The 22428-nt window shown below is 32.5% G+C and overlaps 1 protein-coding gene across 2 annotated transcripts; it reads right to left on the minus strand.

The window, feature by feature from the left end:
• Positions 1–16068: 16068 nt before the first annotated feature.
• On the minus strand, positions 16069–19756 carry LOC121244908 (protein TIFY 6B). 2 transcript variants are annotated; one of them, XM_041143151.1, is made up of 7 exons: positions 19612–19756; positions 18084–18286; positions 17536–17840; positions 17332–17422; positions 16914–17232; positions 16697–16757; positions 16069–16336 (listed from the first exon to the last, which is right to left on the minus strand). In XM_041143151.1, the coding sequence occupies exons 2-7, from the start codon at positions 18264–18266 to the stop codon at positions 16237–16239; spliced, it is 1059 nt and encodes a 352-aa protein (XP_040999085.1). In that variant the 5' UTR covers positions 18267–18286; positions 19612–19756; the 3' UTR covers positions 16069–16236. The 2 variants fall into 2 exon arrangements, with proteins under 2 accessions (XP_040999085.1, XP_040999084.1); XM_041143150.1 differs by having other exon boundaries at positions 19430–19752.
• Positions 19757–22428: the final 2672 nt, after the last annotated feature.

Genomic DNA, 22428 nt, shown 5'->3' on the forward strand with positions numbered 1-22428 from the left:
TGTATAAATTTAATATTTATATAAAATAATTCATACTTTATTGATGAATTTCACCTTTTCTTTAAAAAAAAAAAAAAAGCGTAAAATTCACGTACCTTAAAATTCTAAACTTTGTCTTAAATGTATCGAATAATTATATTCTAATTAACAAAGATGTTGAACATTTTAACTATTAAGGGTGTATGTGGATGTTGAAGTGAGTTGAGTTGAGTTGAGTTGTGATGATAAAATATTATTAGAATATTATTTTTTAATATTATTATTATTTTGAAATTTGAAAAAATTGAATTGTTTATTATATTTTGTATTGAAATTTGAAAAAATTATAATGATGAGTTGAGGTGAGTTTGGTAACCAAACGCAACTTAAGTCTTGTTTTAGAATATAACTCTTTTAAGATATTTTCATATATTCTCAAATTTAATTTTTTTTTCTCATTTCTTAAAATTAATAAAATATCTTAACTCAAACTATTTCATTATTTTTAATATTATTTACTATTTTAAAATATTTTTAATATAAAGATGAATGGTCGGACCACCACATGGAAAGGATGACAACATTACGCATGTCAAAAACTAAAGAGAAAGTAAGTTCATCCCTTTTTTTTTTTTCAAAAAAAAACTTATGTCCTAAATTATTCACATTGTCAATTTGCAATTTTTCAATTCAATATATTAACTTTTTTGCATATAATGATTTAACCCTCAATATTATGTCGAAGTGTAATGATTTTCATTAATCTTAGTGGTCAAATCTAAATTGATTGGTGCAAATTGCAAAAAGGCGATAGTTTGGGATGAAAACTGTTAGTTTTGAAGATTTGAGGCATATATTAAAAAATTGGTGACAATGCAAAGTTGTAATATGTATTTTCTCCTAAAAATCATCAATTAAATTAATTTATTTTAAGATTTCTAAAGGTAATAATGAATTTCTCGTTCCTTTTTTAGGTAAGAAATGATTTGTACAAGTTCCAAATAGACAAGTCTCATGCAAGCCTTTGTAAAAAAGTAGACCCCACCTTAGAAAAGTATAAAAAAAAAATATTATTTATTAGTGAGACTTATTATTTTACACAAGGCTTGTATAGGACTTGTCTATTTAAAACTTATATCTAGTATACTCTTTTTAGGCAAATATTATTTTTCTTAGTTTAAAAAACAATTTCATCACTTAACTTCTGTTAAATAATTTTTTTTTAGAGCCACTTTTGCTCAATAAATTAATAAAGTCTTCATGCATACACTAACATCACCTTACATTCAATATAAGCTACATTTCCACCTAAACCAGAAGTCCTAGATTTCCACTTAACCTAGATTTCCACTTAACCATCACTCCTCCAATTGCCAAAAATTTGTTTCAGAAAATTCATTGATCTCAAAATTTATATGCATACTCATTGGCACAATGGGCCGCGACTAATCTCTCCTTTAGTGCATACTCCTAAATATTCTACCTAGATTTATTTTGTATATTGATAAGGGAAAGGTTTCACCTTGATATTATGCATGCTTGATTAGAAAGAAAAAGAAAAGAGTTCATTTGTAGTTTCAATAATTTAAAAACATGAAAACAAAATCAAAAGCATAATAAATGTTGAGAGGTGGATTGAATCATGTTAAAAAAGTGCATCTACAGATTGTTTGCTCGAGCGGTGTCTCTACCGCTAGAGCAAAGCCTCACCCAGAGAGTTCAGTCATCAATTGCTCGACAGTGAGCTCGATCTGGACACAATCCGAGAGTTCACTCGACACCCACTCGACACTCAGCTTGAACTGTATGGCAACCCGAGAGTTCACTCATCAGTTTCTCGACACTCAGCTCAAGCGGTATGGCAATCAGAGAGTTTGCTCGACACTCAGCTCGAATGGGATGGAAAATCCTAATGTTCGCTGACACTTCACTCAAGCAAATGTTCATAATTTAGGATTCGTGCCGTTTCAGTATAAATATGAATGTTTCAACATTCATTTATTACTTACTTACCTTTTGAGGCTGCTGAAACTTGTATAGAGAGAGTGTGGTCCTCTTATGATATTTCCAAGAGTGTATTGACCACTTTGGGAAGAGGATTTTGTAATTAATCTCTTGTACTCCATCTTTGTTGATAATAAACTCATTGAGACCAACCCCACCAGTGGACGTAGGCTCACATTGAACTGAACCACTTAAATCTTGATGTATTATGTGTGATTTTCGTTATTTCTTTTGTTTACTTTTGCTATTATTTATTTCAAACCAGCCTTTGATAATGGTTTATCCCAACAAACTGGTATTAGATAGTCAGGCTCCGTGCGAAGTCTTGAGGGATAGCTATGGCAAAGTTTGAAGTGGAGAAATTCAACGGTCATAACAGTTTTAGTTTATGGCACATCAAGATGAAGGCCTTGTTGCGACAACAAGGTTTATCAAAGGTATCGGACGGCAAGGTATTTGATGATTCTCCTGCACCGGCAAAAGAAGATGAAGAGAAGACACACAGTGCCATTTTGTTGTCATTATCAAATGGAGTTTTGAGGGAGGTTGTTGATGAGGAGACCGCTACTGGTCTTTGGGCTAAACTTGAGAGTTTGTATATGAAGAAATCTCTCACCAACCGTTTGTATCTGAAGTAACGATTATACAGGCTCAAAATGAAGGAAGGTACTCCTATCTCTGAACACTTAGATGAATTCAATAAAATTATTATGGATTTGAGGAATATTAACATTAAGCTTGAAGAAGATGATCAAGCCTTAATTGTTCTGCGTTAGTTGCCTATATCATTTTATAACTTCGTGAATTTAATGTTGTATGGTAGAGATACTATTTCCTTAGCAAATGTGAAATCTGCTTTGAATTCTAAAGAATTGAGAACTAAATTGAATTTGAAGGGGATGAAAAATCAAGCCAGTGGTTTTTTTATTAAGGGTTCCTCTAGCAGGGGTAGATCCAGTGAGAGAAGTTTAGAGAAGAACAGTGATAAATCCAAATGCAGTTCACAATCGAAATTTAACAAGAAAGATGTTAAATATGATTACTGTAATAAATTTGGTCATTACAAAAATGCGTGTCCTAAACTGAAAAACAAAGAGGAAGGCACTAGTTCATCTAATGATGTTAGCGTTGCTGATGAAAAGTCTAACAGTTTAGATATTGTCTTAACAATTAGCGGCTCAAATAGTCGCTATGGTGACAAGACTGGGGTTAGTTCAGTTAGGATTAAGATATTTGATGAGATTGTATAACACCCCGCCTAAAAAGCTCCTTAGGCCTTGACCTTAGTAACCTTAATCCTAATTAATTAAGAGTTGAGCTATACCAGAATAAGAATAATTTTGGATACTTGAGTTGGCAAAAAGGCCGTATACTTTGGGTTTAGAAGAATTTTTAGAAGATTCTAATGTAATATTGATTTTTGAGGAAAAATGAAATATTTGGAGATTGATTGGTTTAGCAATATTATTTTGGATAATCTTTAGTGCTTTATTAATTTTGAGGATAAGAAGTCAAAAGGCCCATAAGGGAATGACACATGGCATATTGGATGGTTGGCACATTAATGAGCTAACCAATTTAGGTTAAATATTTGATGGAATTGGAGAAGACCCAAAGAGTGGTTTACTAAGGGCCCAAGCTTTTTGGGTATAAAGACTTAGGAGAGACAATAAGATTTTAGGACTCTAATGCACTAAGGATGTGATGAGCTAAAGTTAAGATGTTAAAAAGTCTTAGGCCCAACTTAAGAAATATAAAGTTTTAAGTCTATTTCGGAGGACACTAGAAAATAGGCTCAATGAAAAGGACATAAGGTCATTGGCCTAACTTAGTAAGAGTGAAAGTATTAGGCCCAACTTATTAAGCATAAAGGATTAGAGAATCAAACCCATTAGTAATCTTATTAAGACCTTTAGAACTTTAAGACATTTATGGGTCAATCCTTAAAAGCCTAAAACAAGCCTCATAGGTGTGCAAGACTTGGTAAGATAGCCTTGGCCCAAGTATAAAGAAGGCATAAGGTCTTTTGGGCAAACATGGTATAGATTTGACCCATTACCCAATTATATCTAGGTAAGCCTCTCAAGCCCTATCTTAATAGATCTTGAGGTCTCTTTTAATCCTTCAAACTCTAGAAACAAGGCTCACATTCATTCAAGCCCAAAAATCTATGAGCCTTTGACCCACACTCATGACCATTTTAAGCCCACAAGGCCCAAAGCCTTGTTTTGTTTTATTTCACTCTTCAAATTGAAAGCCCAATGCACCATACCATGGGTTTCCTTAAGCCCATGTCATACCCTAAGTACCTATTAAGTTTTAAAATTGGTTAAGATCCTTAATCAACTTATCCAAGATTAGTGATCTTTTAAACTATATTTTGAAACTTAATTTTCTTTCATAATTTTTTTTAACATTTTGATCTAAAATTTTTTTACTATATTACTCAATTACATAACTCTTAGATTATACTAAAACGTTAGATAAACCTCCATACATGTCATTAGAGGAAATGACATATCAAACCTCAAAACTGCACTAATTGGCACACATGTGTGCCGTTTAAATGCATGGACTATTTTGCCCATAAGCCCAATCTTCTTGTACCTTTTTCTCAAGGGCATTATGGTCCTTAAACATCTCATGACACCCCTTTGAACCAAGACCAATCTTTGCATTATGGTCCTAGGAAGCTAGTTGGTTGCAAACTGATTTGGTTGAGATTCAACAACTCATTTGACCTTGGCTGAGCCACCACCTCACATCACCTCCTTAACTACCCAATCTTCAAGAGACTCTCATGGTTATCATGAGCTTTGGACTTATTCTTTTCAGCCAAAGAAAGTACAAAACCAAAATCTGCCCAAGGAAACCGCCATTGAACCCGTTTGCTTGTGTATGATGATTTTGTGTTTTTCTTTCTTTTCTTCTGCACCACGACATGACCAGCCCCTATAGGAGTAATGTAGCAACTTAACCAAGCTGAGTTAAGTGTGTTTATACTGTAGAATGATTTAATACTCTTGCCAAATGCTAGAAATGCCGTCTAACTTGTCAAAGTGATGGCTCTTGACAATAATATGTTTGTAGCCAATTATTGCCAACATGCATGCATATTGATATATATGTACATATATGTTTACATTTGTTCAAAACTCACAATATATGTCATTTTTAAATTGTTATACTTTGCTATAAATTTGTCTTTGATGCAGATCGAGTTTGAGGCAATTTAAAAATATACAGATATTAGAGAACCAAAATATTTAGTTTCATATCAAAATGGCTCATGAATTCAATCCTTGATATATGGGCAATGGGTATGTAATTGATAGACACGGCATATGACTTATGATATTTTCAATGGTTGCATTAAATTTATACATATTTGTCTAGATCTATATGCCATTTAAATCGCTCACATAAACCAATCAACTACAAATTTTGGATTCCAGCGACTAAAATTGAACATGTTTACTTCAAAAAAAAGTGACTGTAATTATTTCCCTCCTCTCTAAAATTATACTTGTTTACTACCTCTGCACCACTACAGTATACAGCATTCATCTTGGTGGTTGGGAACTTTAGGCATTGATCAACCCTCAACTGCTACTCTACTTACACGTCAATGGTAAGTCTTGTCTAATCTAATGTTTGCATTTTAAGTACTATATAATCTCACATCATTATGCTTGATCAATATATTACGCTATAATTGATGTGTATGTTATTTTGTGCTGCCTTCCTCTCAACTAGGCAAATTACGTCCTTTGGACGTGCTACCTTCTAGATTTTGGAGACCCCTATAGTGTTCAATTCTTATTTATTAATAAACACTTTAAAAATAATATGTTTTGTAGCCAATTATTGCCAACATGCATGCATATTGACATATATATAAATATATGTTTACATTTGTTCAAAAATCACAATATATGTCATTTTTAAATTGTTATATTTTGCTATAAATTTGTTTTCGGTGCAGATCGAGTTTAAGGTAATTCAAACTTATACAGATATTAGAGAACCAGAAGATTTAGTTGCAGATCAAATTGGTTCACGATGTCAATTCTTGATATATGGGCAATAGATATGTACCTGATAGACACAACATATGACTTATGATATTTTCAATTTTTGCATTAAATTTATACATATTTGTCTGGATCTATATGGCATTTAAATCGTTCACATAAACCAATCATGTACATATTTTCGATTTCAACAACAAAAATTGTACGTTTACTTCAAAAAAAAGTAACTGTAATTATTTCCCTCCTCCTTAAAATTATACTTGTTTACTACCTCTGCACCACTACAGTACACAGCATTCATCTTGGTGGTTGGGAACTTTGGGCATTGATCATCCCTCAATTGCTACTCTACTCACACGTTAATGGTAAGTCTCGTCTAATCTACTGTTTGCATTTTAAGTACTATATAATCTTACATCATTATGTTTGATCAATATATTACGTTATAATTAATGTGTATGCTATTTTATGCTGCCTTGCTCTCAACTTGACAAATTACGACCATTGGACGTGCTACATTCCAGATTTTGGAGAACCCTATAGTGTTTAATTTTTATTTATTAACAAACTCTTTAAAAATAATATGTTTTATAATCAATTATTACCAACATGCATGCATATTGACATATATATAAATATATGTTTACATTTGTTAAAAAATCATAATATATGTCATTTTTAAATTGTTACACTAATTGGTTATAAATTTGATTTCGATGCAGATTGAGTTTTAGGCAATTTAAACTTATGCAGATATTAAAGAACCAGAATATTTATTTACAAATCAAAATGGCTCACGATGTCAATTCTTGATATATGGGCAATTGATATATACTTAATAGACACGACATATGACTTTTGATATTTTCAATCTTTGAATTAAATTTATACATATTTGTCTGGAACTATAGGCCATTTAAATCGCTCACATAAACTAATTATGTACACATTTCCGATTCCAACGATTAAAATAGTAAATGTTTACTTCAAAAAGAAAGTGACTGCAATTATTTTCCCTTCCCTAAAATTATACTTGTTTACTACCTCTGCACTACTACAGTACACAGCAATCATCTTAGTGGTTGGAAACTTTGGGCATTCATCATCCCTCAATTGCTACTCTACTCACACGTTAATAGTAAGTCTTGTCCATCTATTGTTTGCATTTTAAGTACTATATAATCTCACATTATTATGCTTGATCAATGTATTACGCTATAATTAATGTGTATGTTATTTTGTGCTGCCTTGCTCTCAACTTGGCAAATTACGACCAATGGACGTGCTACATTCCAAATTTTAGAGACCCCTATAGTGTTTAATTCTTTTTTATTAACAAACTCTTTAAAAATAATATATTTTGTAGCCAATTATTACCAACATGGATGCATATTGACATATATATAAATATATGTTTACATTTGTTCAAAAATCACAATATAAGTCATTTGTAAATTGTAACACTAATTGGTTACAAATTTGTTTTCGGTGTAGATCGAGTTTGAGGGAATTTAAACTTGTGCAGATATTAGTGAACAAGAATATTTAGTTGCAGATCAAAACGGCTCACGAAGTCAATTCTTGATATATGGGCAATTGGTATGTACCTGATAGACACGACATATAACTTAAGATATTTTCAATCTTTGCATTAAATTTATACATATTTGTCTAGATCTATATGCCATTTAAATCGCTCAAATAAACCAATCATATACACATTTCCGATTACAACGACAAATATTGTACATGTGTACTTCAAAAAAAAAAGTGAATGCAATTATTTCTCTCCGTCCTAAAATTATACATATTTGTTACGTATGCACCACTACGGTACACAACATTCATCTTGGTGGTTGGAAACTTTGGGCATTGATCATCTCTCAACTGTTACTCTACTCACTCGTTAATGGTAAGTCTCGTCTAATCTATTGTTTGCATTTTAAGTACTATATAATCTCACAATATAATGCTTGATTAATATATTAAGCTATAATTGATGTGTATGTTATTTTGTGCTGCCTTGCTCTCAACTTGACAAATTACTACCATTGGACGTACTACATTCTAAATTTTGGCGACCCCTATAATGTTTAATTCTTATTTATTACCAATCTCTTTAAAAATAATATGTTTTGTAGCCAATTATTACCAACATGCATGCATATTGACATATATATAAATATATGTTTACATTTATTAAAAAATCACAATATATGTCATTTTTAAATTGTTACATTAATTGACTATAAATTTGTTTTCAGTGCAGATCGAGTTTGAGGAAATTTAAAGTTATGCAGATATTAGAGAACCAAAATAAATAGTTGCAGATCAAAATGGTTCACGATGTCAAGTCTTGATATATGGGCAATGTGTATGTACCTGATAGACACGACATATGACTTATGATATTTTCAATCTTTGCATTAAATTTATATATATTTGTCTTGATTTATATGACATTTAAATCGCTCACATAAACTAATCAAGTACATATTTTCAACTCCAGCGACTAAAATTGTACATGTTTACTTCAAAAAAAAGTGACTGCAATTATTTCTCTCATCCCTAAAATTATAGTTGTTTACTACCTATACACCACTACGATATACAACATTCATTTTGGTGGTTGGGATCTTTAGGCGTTGATCATCCATTAATTGCTACTCTAGTCACACATTAATGGTAAGTCTCGTCTAATCTACTTTTTACATTTTAGGTACAATATAATCTCACATTATTATGGTTAATCAATATATTATGCTATAATTGATGTGTATGTTATTTTGTTCTGCCTTCCTCTCAACTGGGAAAATTCCATTCCTTGGACGTGGTATATTCCAGATTTTGGAGATCCCTATAGTGTTTAATTCTCAGTTATTAACAAACTCTTTAAAAATAATATGTTTTGTAGCCAATTATTACCAATATGCATGCATATTGACATACATATAAATATATGTTTACATTTGTTCAAAAATCACAATATATGTCATTTTTAAATTGTTACACTAATTGGCTATAAATTTGTTTTCAGTGCAGATCAAGTTTGAGGAAATTTAAACTTATGCAGATATTAGAGAACTAGAAGATTTTGTTACAGATCAAAATGGCTAACGAAGTCAATTCTTGATATATGGGCAATGGGTATGTACCTAATAGACATGGCATATGACTTCTGATATTTTCAATCTTTGCATTAAATTTATACATATTTGTCTAGATCTATATGCCATTTAAATCGCTCACATAAACCAATCATGTACACATTTCCGATTCCAACGACAAAAATTGTACATGTTTATTTCAAAAAATAAAAAGTGAATGCAATTTTTTCCCTCCGCCTTAAAATTATACATGTTTATTACATATGCACCACTACGGTACACAATATTCATCTTAATGGTTGGGAACTTTGGGCATTGATCATCCCTCGACTGCTACTCTACTCACTCGTTAATGGTAAGTCTCTTTAATTCACTGTTTGCATTTTAAGTATTATATAATCTCACAATATAATGGTTGATCAATATATTACGCTATAATTGATGTGTTTGTTATTTTGTGCTGCCTTCCTCTCAACTGGGCAAATTACGACCCTTAGACGTGCTACATTCCAAATTTTGGGGAGCCATATTGTGTTTAATTCTTATTTATTAACAAACTCTTTAAAAATATTGACATATATATATATATATATATATATGTTTACATTTGTTCAAAAATCACAATACATGTCATTTTTAAATTGTTATACTTTGCTATAAATTTATCTTCGGTGCAAATCGAGTTTGAGGCAATTTAAACTTATACAGATATTAGAGAACCAGAATATTTAGTTGCATATTAAAATGGCTCACGAAGTCAATTCTTGATATATGGGCCATGGGGTATGTACCTGATAGACACGGAATATGACTTATGATATTTTCAATGTTTGCATTAAATTTATAAATATTTGTCTAAATCTATGTGCCATTTAAATCACTCACATAAACCAATCAAGTACACATTTCCGATTCCAGCGACTAAAATTGTACATGTTTACTTCAAAAAAAAAGTGACTGCAATTATTTTCCTCCTCCCTAAAATTATACTTGTTTACTACCTCTGCACCACTTCAACACACATCATTCATCTTGGTGGTTGGGAACTTTGGACATTGATCATCCCTCAACTGCTACTCTACTCACACAATAATTCTAAATCTCGTCTAATCTACTGTTTGAATTTTAAGTACTATATAATTTCACATTATTATGCGTGATCAATATATTACGCTATAATTGATGTGTGTTATTTTGTGCTGCCTTGCTCTCAACTGGAAAAATTACAACCCTTGGACGTGGTACATTCCAGATTTTGGAGATCCCTACAGTGTTTAATTCTTATTTATAACAAACTCTTTAAAAATAATATATTTTGTAGTCAATTAATACCAACATGCATGCATATTGACATATATATAAATATATATTTACATTTGTTCAAGAATCACAATATATGTCATTTTTAAATTGTTACACTAATTGGCTATAAATTTGTTTTCGGTGCAGATCGAGTTTGAAACAATTTAAACTTATGCAAATATTAGAGAACCAGAATATTTCGTTGCAGATCAAAACGGCTCACGAAGTCAATTCTTGATATATGAGCAATGTGTATGTACCTGATAGACATGACATATGACTTATGATATTTTTATTATTTGCATTAAATTTATACATATTTGTCTGCATGTATATGCTATTTAAATCGCTCAAATAAACCAATCAAGTATACATTTCCGATTCCAACGACTAAAATTGTATATGTTTACTTCAAAAACAGTAATTGCAATTATTTCCATTCTCCCTAAAATTATACATGTTTACTACCTCTGCACCACTACGGTACACAACATTCATCTTGGTGGTTGGAAACTTTGGGCGTTGATCATCTCTCAATTGCTATTCTAGTCACACGTTAATGGTAAGTCTTGTCTAATCTCATTTTTGCATTTTAAGTACTATATAATCTCACATTGAGTTAAACTTCTAGCAGAGATTCTCCTGCGCTAAATTATATTTGTACGTAACCTTGTGTAGGGAGTCGAGATTTGCAAAATCTTTTTTGGCCAGTAGCCAATTTAATTAATAGTATCATCACCATAGTTATGTTCCAGAATCCATGTGGCACTATCCACATCTAACAATGTTTATATATGAACATCGCCATTTTGAAATCATTACTGAGCTCTAGCATCGAAATCTAGACTTCATTCAAGCATTTCCTTTACACCCACATACCCATATGGGTGTGAACTTTTATAGGCAATAAGATTTTTCATGCACAAGTTTGTTTAAATAAAGTAAGAAGAAACTCGTAATTGAAATGCTAGTACATTCTGGTATGCATGACAAAACAGACAATTTTTTATACAATTCACTGGTCTATACAGTTCTTCAAATCTCATCACTGCTTATAGTAACTGCATATTTGAATAACAATATTCACATAAAGCAGGGGTTGAAGTTTGTGATTGAAATATAATATTATTGTGTAACTTTTCTTTATTTCTAGCAGAGTTAATTCAAGAAGTATATTAGTTTATATTATTTCTAGTCTTTTTCGAAGGATCGTGCGTGGTGTTAAATTTCATTTTAAGAAAATCCTTTTTTTTACCATATATGCCCACATCAAGAATGAGACTACCAAATAGTGAATTACTAAATTCCAAAAAATTGAATCTAAGATAAACCAAATATTAGCACAAAAGTTTGCGGCAAAGGCATTAGTTAATTTTTGGAAGGGATTTGGGATTTTTTTTCTTCGTATGCATACTTGGTAAGGGGATTCTAGGACACTGTTTTGGTCTGCACAAGATGGCACAAGTTGATGGACTGAAATCTAGAAAAACATCAGCCCTTACACCACCTCCCATCTCAACCAATCCCCTTGAACTAAGGCCAACACCTCTACCCTCTTGGCCATCTATAAAAGGCTTCTTCACTCCCTCATTCTTCCACACCTCCTCTCCAGTTTCCCCTTAGCATAAAAAGAAATTTCCCCCTTAGTCTTGAGAGAAACCGAAAAGTGAGTGAGTTTGAGTGTTCTTGGAAGTTCTTGAGAGTTCTTGTGCTAGAAGCTTGAGTGCGCTACGCAGTTTACATGCCAAGTCTTTTTTTCAAGTGTTAGAGTGAATTTTGATTGAGTTTAGAAAACTGTTACCATGCTTAATTCAAAAATGGGTTCATTACGGATGATTTAAGGGTTTAAATTGTTTCAAGTGGAAATTTAGTTATGACATGTCTTAAGTATATTTTGATATGATTTATTAATGTCTTAGAATAATTATTGAAGGTTTGATTTTGAGATTAGAAGCATACCATGATAGATTTTAATTCTACCTTGTATTGATCATCAAGCATACACGATTTTGATTAAATCATGCTTATTTTATGAAGTTTTGATTTATTTTACCTAGGCTTGATCAATGAGTATTTAGAAGGTCTTGTGATTGGGATAAGAATGAAAATGCATGTTTTGGGTGAGTTTTGAAAGCATCCCTTTGTGATTTACACTAGGAACATCAAACTTGATTAATGAAGGATTATTGAAGATTAAGATTTTTAACCATGATTAAGTGTTGGGATGAACTTGCTTCCCCAAGAATTTGACTTTATCATATCATTAAGGACTATAGTGATTGTTTGGGACTAAAGAGAATTTTATATGCATTCATTTATAGGGATCAATAGTTGAAATCATACTTAAGTATCAACTAGAGCGTATGCCACAGATTGGGAGTGTTTGAACTAGTTCTACTTTGAGTTTTACAACTCTAAGAGTATGGATGGTTTTAGAGTATGAAAAATATGAGGTCCATGAAATTTGGTTCAATTAGAGGTTTGTTTGCAAATAGTAAAAATTTAGGGCCTTAGTGACAATTTTTGAAAGTTTAGGGATATTTTTGTAAATCTTATTTTTTGAACCCTTTTGATTATGAATGTTTTCCATAGCAGTACAAATCCCAACTTAGTACGAATTTTATTTCAGTCGCTACGATATTTACAAACTCGGAAAGTTTGTAAGTTAGATTCAAACTTACTCTAATTTATTTATGATTTTTGTGTAAACACCACATTCATATTAAATGTCATTTTGAGCATGAAACATCATATGATACATCATTGAGCATTTAATTACTTGTTTACATGACATGTGAAATTCTCACAATTTTTAACATATTGCATATAAATGTCATTTTCACATGAAAGCTTGCCACATATGCACATGTCATGAAATACATTTTTCAAGCATAACATGAAAATTAATTTTGTCACGACTCCAAAGGTTAGGATGGAGAATTATCCTAGTGAAACTCTTCTGTCCACTTTAGAGTGAGTACAAATGGAGTAATAACCCTTCAGTTGATGAAGAACAGTCAACGAGTTTCGAATGAGTTCTCTTTAAAGAGCGCTAGAGTGAAATCAAATGTTATGATGCCTAATACTAGTGGGTATATATGTTATGATGTTATGCTATGATGATGATATGTTATGATACCAATGCGTTGAGAACGATGTCAGCAGACAAAGACGTGGTGTTAACATGAGTTGTGCTACTGTCACCGGCAGGTGCTCACGATGCATATGGGGACTACAACATTGCTACTAGTAAACAGAGGAGGCAGATCAGGCCACCTCAAAGATATGTTCATGTAGACATGGTGATGTATGCACTAACTACAACAGAGGACATAGATGGTCAGGAGCCTTCCAGTTATTCAAAAGCTATCAATCGTAAGGAGTCTACACAATGGTGCGCATCGATGACTGAGGAGATTTAGTCTCTTCACAATAACCAAACCTGAGATTTGGTTAAGTTGCCTAAGAAGATGAAGACTGTTGGTTGCAAATGAGTCTTCAAAAGAAAAGAGGGAATCTAGGGTGTTGCATATGCAACGTACAAAGCACGCATTGTTGCAAAAGGCTACAGTCAGAGAAAAGGCATCGACTTCAATGAAGTTCTCTCTAGTTGTGAAACACAATTCAATCAGGGTGCTACTTGCTATGGTAGCAGCGTATGACCTAGAGCTTCAGTAACTTGATGTTAAAACAACATTCCTGCATGGTGAGTTTGAGGAAATCATTTACATGCATTAGCCAGAGGGGTTCATTGTTCAAGGAAATGAAGATCATGTATGTAGATTGAAGAAATCATTGTATGATTTGAAGCAGTCTCCAAGGCAATAGTATAAACGTTTTGATTCTTTTATGATAGATCATTGTTATTTGAGGAGTAGTTTTAATGGATTTTTTTATTTATTTGCTACTTTATGTTGATGATATGCTTATTGTTGCTAAAAGCATATCTGACATTAGCTTGTTGAAAATCCAACTCAGAAATGAGTTTGAAATGAAAGACTTAGGTGCCGCTAAGAAGATTTTTGGGATGGAGATCCACAGAGATAGAAAAGTTGGAAAGTTGTACTTGTTCCAGAAAAAGTACATTGAGAAAGTTTTTCAAAGATTTGGAATTTCTAATTTCAAACCAGTAAGTACACCGCTTGCTACACATTTTAAACTTTCAACATCCCTATCTCCTCTAACAGACGAGGAGGAACAATTCATGGCCAGTGTTCCTTATTCCAGTGGAGTTGGCAGTATTATGTATGCAATGGTCTGTACTCGTCCAGATATTTCACAGGCAGTGAGTGTTGTTAGCAGGTACATGTCTAATCCAGATAGAGCTCATTAGCAAGTTGTAAAATGGATAGTTAGGTATTTGAGAGATGCTTTGAACCTTGGTTTAATTTTTTATAGAGAAATTGACTACAATTCAGGGGTGGTTGGTTATGTTGATTTTGATTATGTTGGGGACTTAAACAAGAGAAGATCATTGACAAGGTATATTTTCACTTTGTATGGTTCTACTATTAGTTGGAAAGCAACACTACAATCTACAATTATTTTATCAACCACAGAAGTAGAGTATATGGCAGCAGTTGAGGTTGTTAATGAAGCCATTTGGTTGAAAGGTCTGATCAGTGATTTGAGACTATAGCAGGATGCAATTTCAGTATTTTGTAACAACCAGAGTGCAATACATTTGACCAAAAATCAAATGTATCATGAGAGAACAAAACATATTGATGTTAGGTATCATTTTCTTTGGGAAATTGTTACAGAGGGCATGTTAGAAATTCAGAAGATTGCTGCTATTGAGAATCTAGCAGATATGATGACAAAACTAATTCCAGTATACAAGTTCAAACTTTGTTTGGACTTGATTGGTGTTTGGGATCTGTGATTCCCTTAGGGGATTTGGTAGAGGGGGTCGGTTCTTTGGTTAATGAATTCTTGTTAGGCTTGGTAGGCTTCAAGCCAAGGTGGATATTTGTTGAGAGGTGACTTAAATTCTGTTAAAAAAGTGCCTCTACAGATTGTTCGCTAGAGCGGTGTCTTTGCCGCTGGAGCAAAATCTCACCTAGAGAGTTCGTTCATCAATTGCTCGACAGTGAGCTCGAGCTGGACACAATCCAAAAGTTCGTTCGATACACACTCGATACTTAGCACGAGCGGTATGGCAACCCGAGAGTTTGCTCATCAATTGCTCGACACTCAGATCGAGCGGTATGGCAACCAGAGAGTTCGCTCGACACCCGCTCAACACTCAGCTCGAGCGAGATGACAACCCTAACGTTCGCTCGAGCTCCGCTCGACACTTCACTCGAGTGAATGTTCGTAATTTAGGGTCCGCACCGTTTCAGTATAAATACGAATATTTCAACATTCATTTATTACTTTCTCATCTTTTGAGGCTGCTGAAACCTGTATAGAGAGTGTTGTCCTCTTATGATATTTCCCATAATATATTGACACTTTGAGAAGAGGATTTTGTAATTAATCTCTTATACTCCATCTTTGTTGATAGTGTATTTATTGAGACCGACCCCGCCAGTGGATGTTGGCTCACATTGAGCTGAACCACTTAAATTTTGGTGTATTGTGTATGATTTTCGTTATTTCTTTTATTTGCTTCCACTATTATTTATTTCAAACTAGCCTTTGATGACCAGTTTATCCCAACAATAATATATATCTGACAAATTTATCTAGAACTTGGGGTGAAAAGAATTGAGCTTAACATTAAAAAAAAAAAATCAATGTCAATGAAGATCTCTCCTTTATTTACTATAGTAGTGTGCAGCTGTTCTCTGTTGATCTCTTTCTCACTAATTCATCACTGTGGGCTGACATGAACCAGAATCAGATCTAGGAGCGCTGCAGCCCGGAGATTGCTTGCTGACATTGTATGGCGATGTGTGAATCACCCTGAATGAGCACAAAAGCAGAATTTAGCACCAATTCTTAACACAGCATAAACCTTTGACTCCAAATTTTTAATTATTGGATTATTGACCATGGAGATCAGTGTGTATTTCTAAACGAAGATCCATAAGATTCAATAGAACTCAAAGGACACATTTGAACTGACTTCATATCAGAAAATCCATCCCATTTCACAAAAATACTGAGCTAACTTGGGTTATAAGGCCTGGCCAGATAAAAAAAATGGTAATATAGTTGCTAAACATCTAGCACCTACTCAGATAATGCACTTAAGTTAACTGAAAACATTTTAGTTTCTCATAATTGAATCGAAATGAAATGGAAAGGCGACCTGGCATATACCTTTCCTTGCGCTTCTCTAAAAATCGAGCCAAGGATGCTTTACGCGCTTGAGGCAAACCCACTGCAAACACATAACAAAGATTTCTTAAACTGGTACCACTTCTATAGTTTACAAAAAAGACTTTGTCATGCTGGTATCAACTATATGGTTTATAATTTCGACAAAAACGAGAAGCCAACGGATAGGATGTGCAGGTAACACTCAAATTAGTTATACCTGTTGGAATTAAGGTTGTACCAGCACATTCTGCTAGACTGAATGCTTTGCGAGACTCTGAATGGTTGGTGGGAAATGATGAAGCTTCCATTGGTTTGACTCTCTCTGATTCATTGGTACTACTTGGTCCTACTCCCAACTGATCAGAACAAGCTTGGGATGGAAAAGAAAGAGCGTTTGGAGGCCCTGGGAACAGTGTTGTGGTATGGGGCCGGTTTTTAATCACGCCATCAAATGGGGAAGGCTCTTGGGTTGTTGAAAGGGTCATATCATGTGCTGTAGATGACCCATTTCCAGCCAGTAACATAATGGCCAGAGCCTGAGTAGAGAAAGAAATAAGGAACTAAGAAATAAAAAAGAAAATTGAATATTGAGTTAACAGATAGATAGGAGAATGTCTAGAAGGATATATATATACCCTTTCAGGAGTAATATCATCATAAACGCTCACTGAACCAGCATAAAAGACGGTCAGCTGAGCAGGTGCTCCAGAGGATTTGGAACCATTCCTACAAAAGATCAATCTCAATTGAGCTCCTACATATCCTCACAAAACCATAGTTCTGATTCAGTATTTTTGGTAAAATTCTCATACAATACAAATCTTCAGACACATACAAACCTGAGATCGGTGGTACCAACCACAGAACCTGTGGAAGGAAGAACAGAAACAGGAGCTATGGCTCTAAGAGGTTTCGGTTTTATGGTAGAACCAACCATGTTCTGGCCAGTAGAAACAGGGTGAGATTGAAGCACAGTGGTGCCCAAAGCAACAGTACTAGTTTGATTTTGTTGACTGGAGAATGGGAATATTCTCACTTCCCGGGAGCGATGAATTGAATGGGCATCATGGTGTTGTAAAGGATAGAGTACTGTCATTGCATACTGGTTCTCCATCTCCACTTGCTTATCAAAACTCAAATTCTTCTGAAAAAAATAACAAGTTAAGATTGGGAAAGAATCAGTCATCCATAACCAAACCATATAGACCATATATTGTATTGAAAGAATGCTCAAACTTCAGTCCAACTAACATCATTAGCAATCAGAAATTCACAAGGTGTAGGTAAACTTTTATTTTATACCTCAAGAGTAACTCCCCTTGTTTTAAGGAGAATCGTTTGAATTGAGTAATCTTGATCTAAAAAAACGAAAGAGCAAAAAACAAACCTGGATTACGCCAGAGTATGGTTTCTGGTTAGTGTCAAAAACAGCAGCAGATGAAATAGTAGTCATAGATCCAGATGATGCCAGTGGATCATGCAGAGTCTTTCGGGGACTATCTTCTTGAGTAGCCCTGAAAGACAGGAACTTCGGTCCTGCAGAAATCTTGTTTGAGAATGGCCACTGCATTCCTGAACCTCTCAGCTGTGCTGGAAAAAAAAAAAATCAAAGAAAATGAAAAATGATGCCCGAGTAAGTACGTGAATGATTAACCCTTTCAGTATAAATATGCAGAAAAGCCTCGCCTTTCATATATTTTTACCATATAGATGCCAAAGCTCTTCAATACCACAAACTTAGAAAAAAGTATCAAATTGATGTACTTTAAGACTTTAAGTCCCGAAAAGAACGGAAAACCAACGGCATGTAAAAAAACTATGTGCCAACAAGAATCATGGCTCTCCTACAAGGTAGGCATAAGTGACAGAATCGAATATTCACAACGTGATTTTTCAGTAAAAGGATTCAAAGTAAGATTAAAAACGCCATTAACATAACAAACCTTTAACAACAATTAAAGTTCACTACAAACAAACGAATACAGCACATTAGCAACTTACTTTATATCACTAAGCGGACAAAGAGCTACAGAACAAACATCCATATCCTTTAAGATCACTAGGATCAATCCTAAAAAACTCTATATATATCTGCCAAAACTCTGTTTAGTTCATGCATTACTTTTCAGAAGAGCAAATCCAAGAACTATAAATCCTTGTGACCATTAATTTAAGTTCAATTTCTTTACTATTTAAAAGAACGTCTCAATAATTTCATCGAAGTATAGCACTTTAATGCAGTCCTTTATTATAAATGTTGCAGAAAGTTGTCAGGCACTGCTGTTGAGGATAATAAAGTATGAGTTTTTGGTAGGAAATTCAACATGGCACATGCATTAGTTTAAAGTATCCACAAGAAGCAACTCACGCTCATGCTCATGTTACTAAATAGAAATGAATCTATCCCCCCCAACACGACAAACTAAAGTAGGAAGAGTGAAATTGACGTTATATATATACACACGCACGGCTGTTGAGGATAATAAAGTATGAGTTTTTGGTAGGAAATTCAACATGGCACATGCATTAGTTTAAAGTATCCACAAGAAGCAACTCACGCTCATGCTCATGTTACTAAATAGAAATGAATCTATCCCCCCCAACACGACAAACTAAAGTAGGAAGAGTGAAATTGACGTTATATATATACACACGCACGCATATATAAGCACCAAAATAAACAAAATTTCAGAAGGAAATTTGAAAAGAGGCCCAGAAAGCCATAAAGAGCACCTGAGTTATTAGAATCTTCATTGGCCTCCATGTTTGCAGAAACCAAAACATTTTTGGAGCTCAAACCCAGAAAGTCCCTCTCCATCTCTGTGTCTGACTATTTCCCTCTCTCTCTCTCTCTCTCTCTCTCTCTCAAACTCTTACGAAACCAACAAAAGAACTTTCAACAACAAAGTAGTTACCTTACCAAAAACTGCAACCCAGAGAAAACAAAGAACAAGCAAAAAAGCTGATAAGAGCACACATACGAAGATGCTTTTGCAGCTTCAACCAGAGAGAGAGAGAGAGGGGAAGGGAGCGAACTTGGTAGCTAGGGTGGTACTACTGGTGTCTTGTGGGGTTTAAATAAATAAAATCTCCGCAACATATTTTATAGTATATTTTATAAAATAAAAATATTTATATTAGTTTTATAAATTATTTTATAAAAGAATCCATTTTTTAAAATATTATTGCGTATAATATTACGAAAAATGATATTTTTTAATAAAGTGATGGTACGTCCGACACGTGGCAAGACATATGGTAATGTTTTAATTTTAAAATTATCTCCACTGAGCTGTGATCTGGATGAGTGAACGTGAAAAAAAAACGTTTAAAAAACTAAAACCATTTAAACGTTGGGGTCTTTAATCAAATATTTATTTTTTTTATTTTTTATTTTATCTTTTTTTTTGTGTTTATTTATATATATATATATATATTTTTAATTTGTTAGACAGATGCATGTTGCGTGCTTATATAATTCTGACTTCTGACTTATTAAATTTGTTAATTGAGAGTTAATGGAAGGTTTTTACTAATGATAAAATTAAAAACTCAATAAATAAATTCATAAATTGTTTCAATACTTATAATTTTTTTATTATGAAAGCTATTTTATTGAGAACTATTTTAGGGAGTTATATTGACAAACGCTTTTGGCTCTGGTTTTACATGTGATCTCAACTCATCAAATCGCATCTCGTCTCATCTCATCTCAACATTCAAACAACATTCAAAAATTTTAATTTCAAATTTTTAAATTTTCAAATTTTTAATCTAATCATTACATAATCATTACAAATTTTTCAAACTTATAAACAAAACAAAAAAAATAATTCAATTTTTTCAAATCTCGAAATAAAAATTATATTCTAATAATATTTTAACTTTATAATATTTTTATTTAATTTTTTATCTCTCATTTTTCAAAACTCATAGAGCATCTTAACTCAAACTATTTCACTATTATTCACAAATTATCTCATTACTATTAAGTTATTTTTTATCTCATCTCATCTTATCTCATATGTGTAGTTAAACGAGATTTAAGTCACAAAAAGATTCTATAAAATTAAATTGACTAACAGACGTGGTTTGATATATCACGTTAGATTATAAAGCTGATTTTATGTCTAATCTATAAGTTTTGATTCTTGAAGAAGAATAAAGTGATATTAAAATTCTAATAACAATAAACCCTAAGATTTAGCAATCTAGGTGGTTGGTATTTACTAACGCAAGCATAGAAAATGTCACCCTAACTCTTAGGATGTACCACATTTGTAATTGATTAGGAAGAAAATGGATGAGTATTATCCGTATTAATCAAGACCGACTACATTCAATCCCAAAAGTCCTCATTATGTGGTCAATTTTACGTGTTTGACGAGATATTTTAAATTAGAATTACCAAATCAACAGCCAATTAACTCTATATTTGTGGTCATTTTTTTTTATTTTGTATTTATTTAGCCTATTACTAAGTATGGAAGCTAAATATTAAAGAAAGGAAAATATTATTTATACTTACAAATTTTATTTATATAATAATACGAGCTGACGTATCAATTATTGATACGAAGAATATTATAAAAATTAAATTTTAAAAAAAAATTGATAAAATAAATTTTGTACGTAAAATTATAAATACATGTAACATTACTCTTACTCTTGAAGAAATAAAATTTAAAGAAAAATAAATTAATTGAGATGAAAATAGAAGAAAAGAAATCCTAATATACTCACAGGCAAGTGAAGAAACACATACAAAATAAATAAATAAGTTCAAAAATAAATGAACCTAAAATGAAAGAAATAAAGAAGAACAGAACGAGGTACGGAGGTAGCATGTGGTGTGATTCGAAGCAGTGGGGCCTGGGGACTGCATGTGATTGGCGGGGCCCTCAGGTTATTACTGACACGACGTCGCTTTTGATCCCCGCATTGGGCTAGTTAAATGTTAATAAAATCTAAATTTTAGATTCTATTTAGATGTTGAATTGAGTTGGATTGAATTGAGTTTATATGATAAAATATTATTATAATATTATTTTTTAATATTATTATTATTTTGAAATTTAAAAAAATTGAATTGTTTATTATGTTTATATTAAAATTTTAAAAAAATTATAATGATGAGTTGAAATGAGTTGAAAATGCAAACGAAACCGCCCTTTTAAAATTAAAACTTCTACATTGAACTAGTCAAAAGTATATTTGTGAAACTTTAAACTATAATAATTTAAAATCTCTAGTTATATTTAGAGAGTCACTGTAGAATGATCAAATCAATATTTTATAATTTTTCCATACAACTACTTGTCTTTTCTCTCGCTCTTCTCTCTATATCTCTCACCACTTCCATCCAGTTTTTCTCTCCAAATATGTTTTACCTCAACTCAAGAATTGCTTTCTCCCGACTTTGTTGTTATTTAGTGTTCGCAAAACTGGTATTGCATATAATGTAGATTAAATATTAAATTTTAATATTAATATAATTGTATTTATAAAATATTAAATTTTTTAAAAATATTATTAAAATATATAATATTATATTATTATTTTGACTTTTTTTTTTTAATATAAGATAAGGTAGTCACATGTCCAATAGTGACCCCTGCCCAAGTTTATTAATAAGCTCTCACTTGTGACGGAGGAAAACTGTGGTTATAATCATAGTACTTGACCTTTACAAAAAAATAAAACTCCAAGTACTCAAAGAAAAATACAAAAGA

This window comes from Juglans microcarpa x Juglans regia, chromosome 8S (genome assembly GCF_004785595.1).
Source record: "Juglans microcarpa x Juglans regia isolate MS1-56 chromosome 8S, Jm3101_v1.0, whole genome shotgun sequence".
NCBI lineage: Eukaryota > Viridiplantae > Streptophyta > Magnoliopsida > Fagales > Juglandaceae > Juglans > Juglans microcarpa x Juglans regia.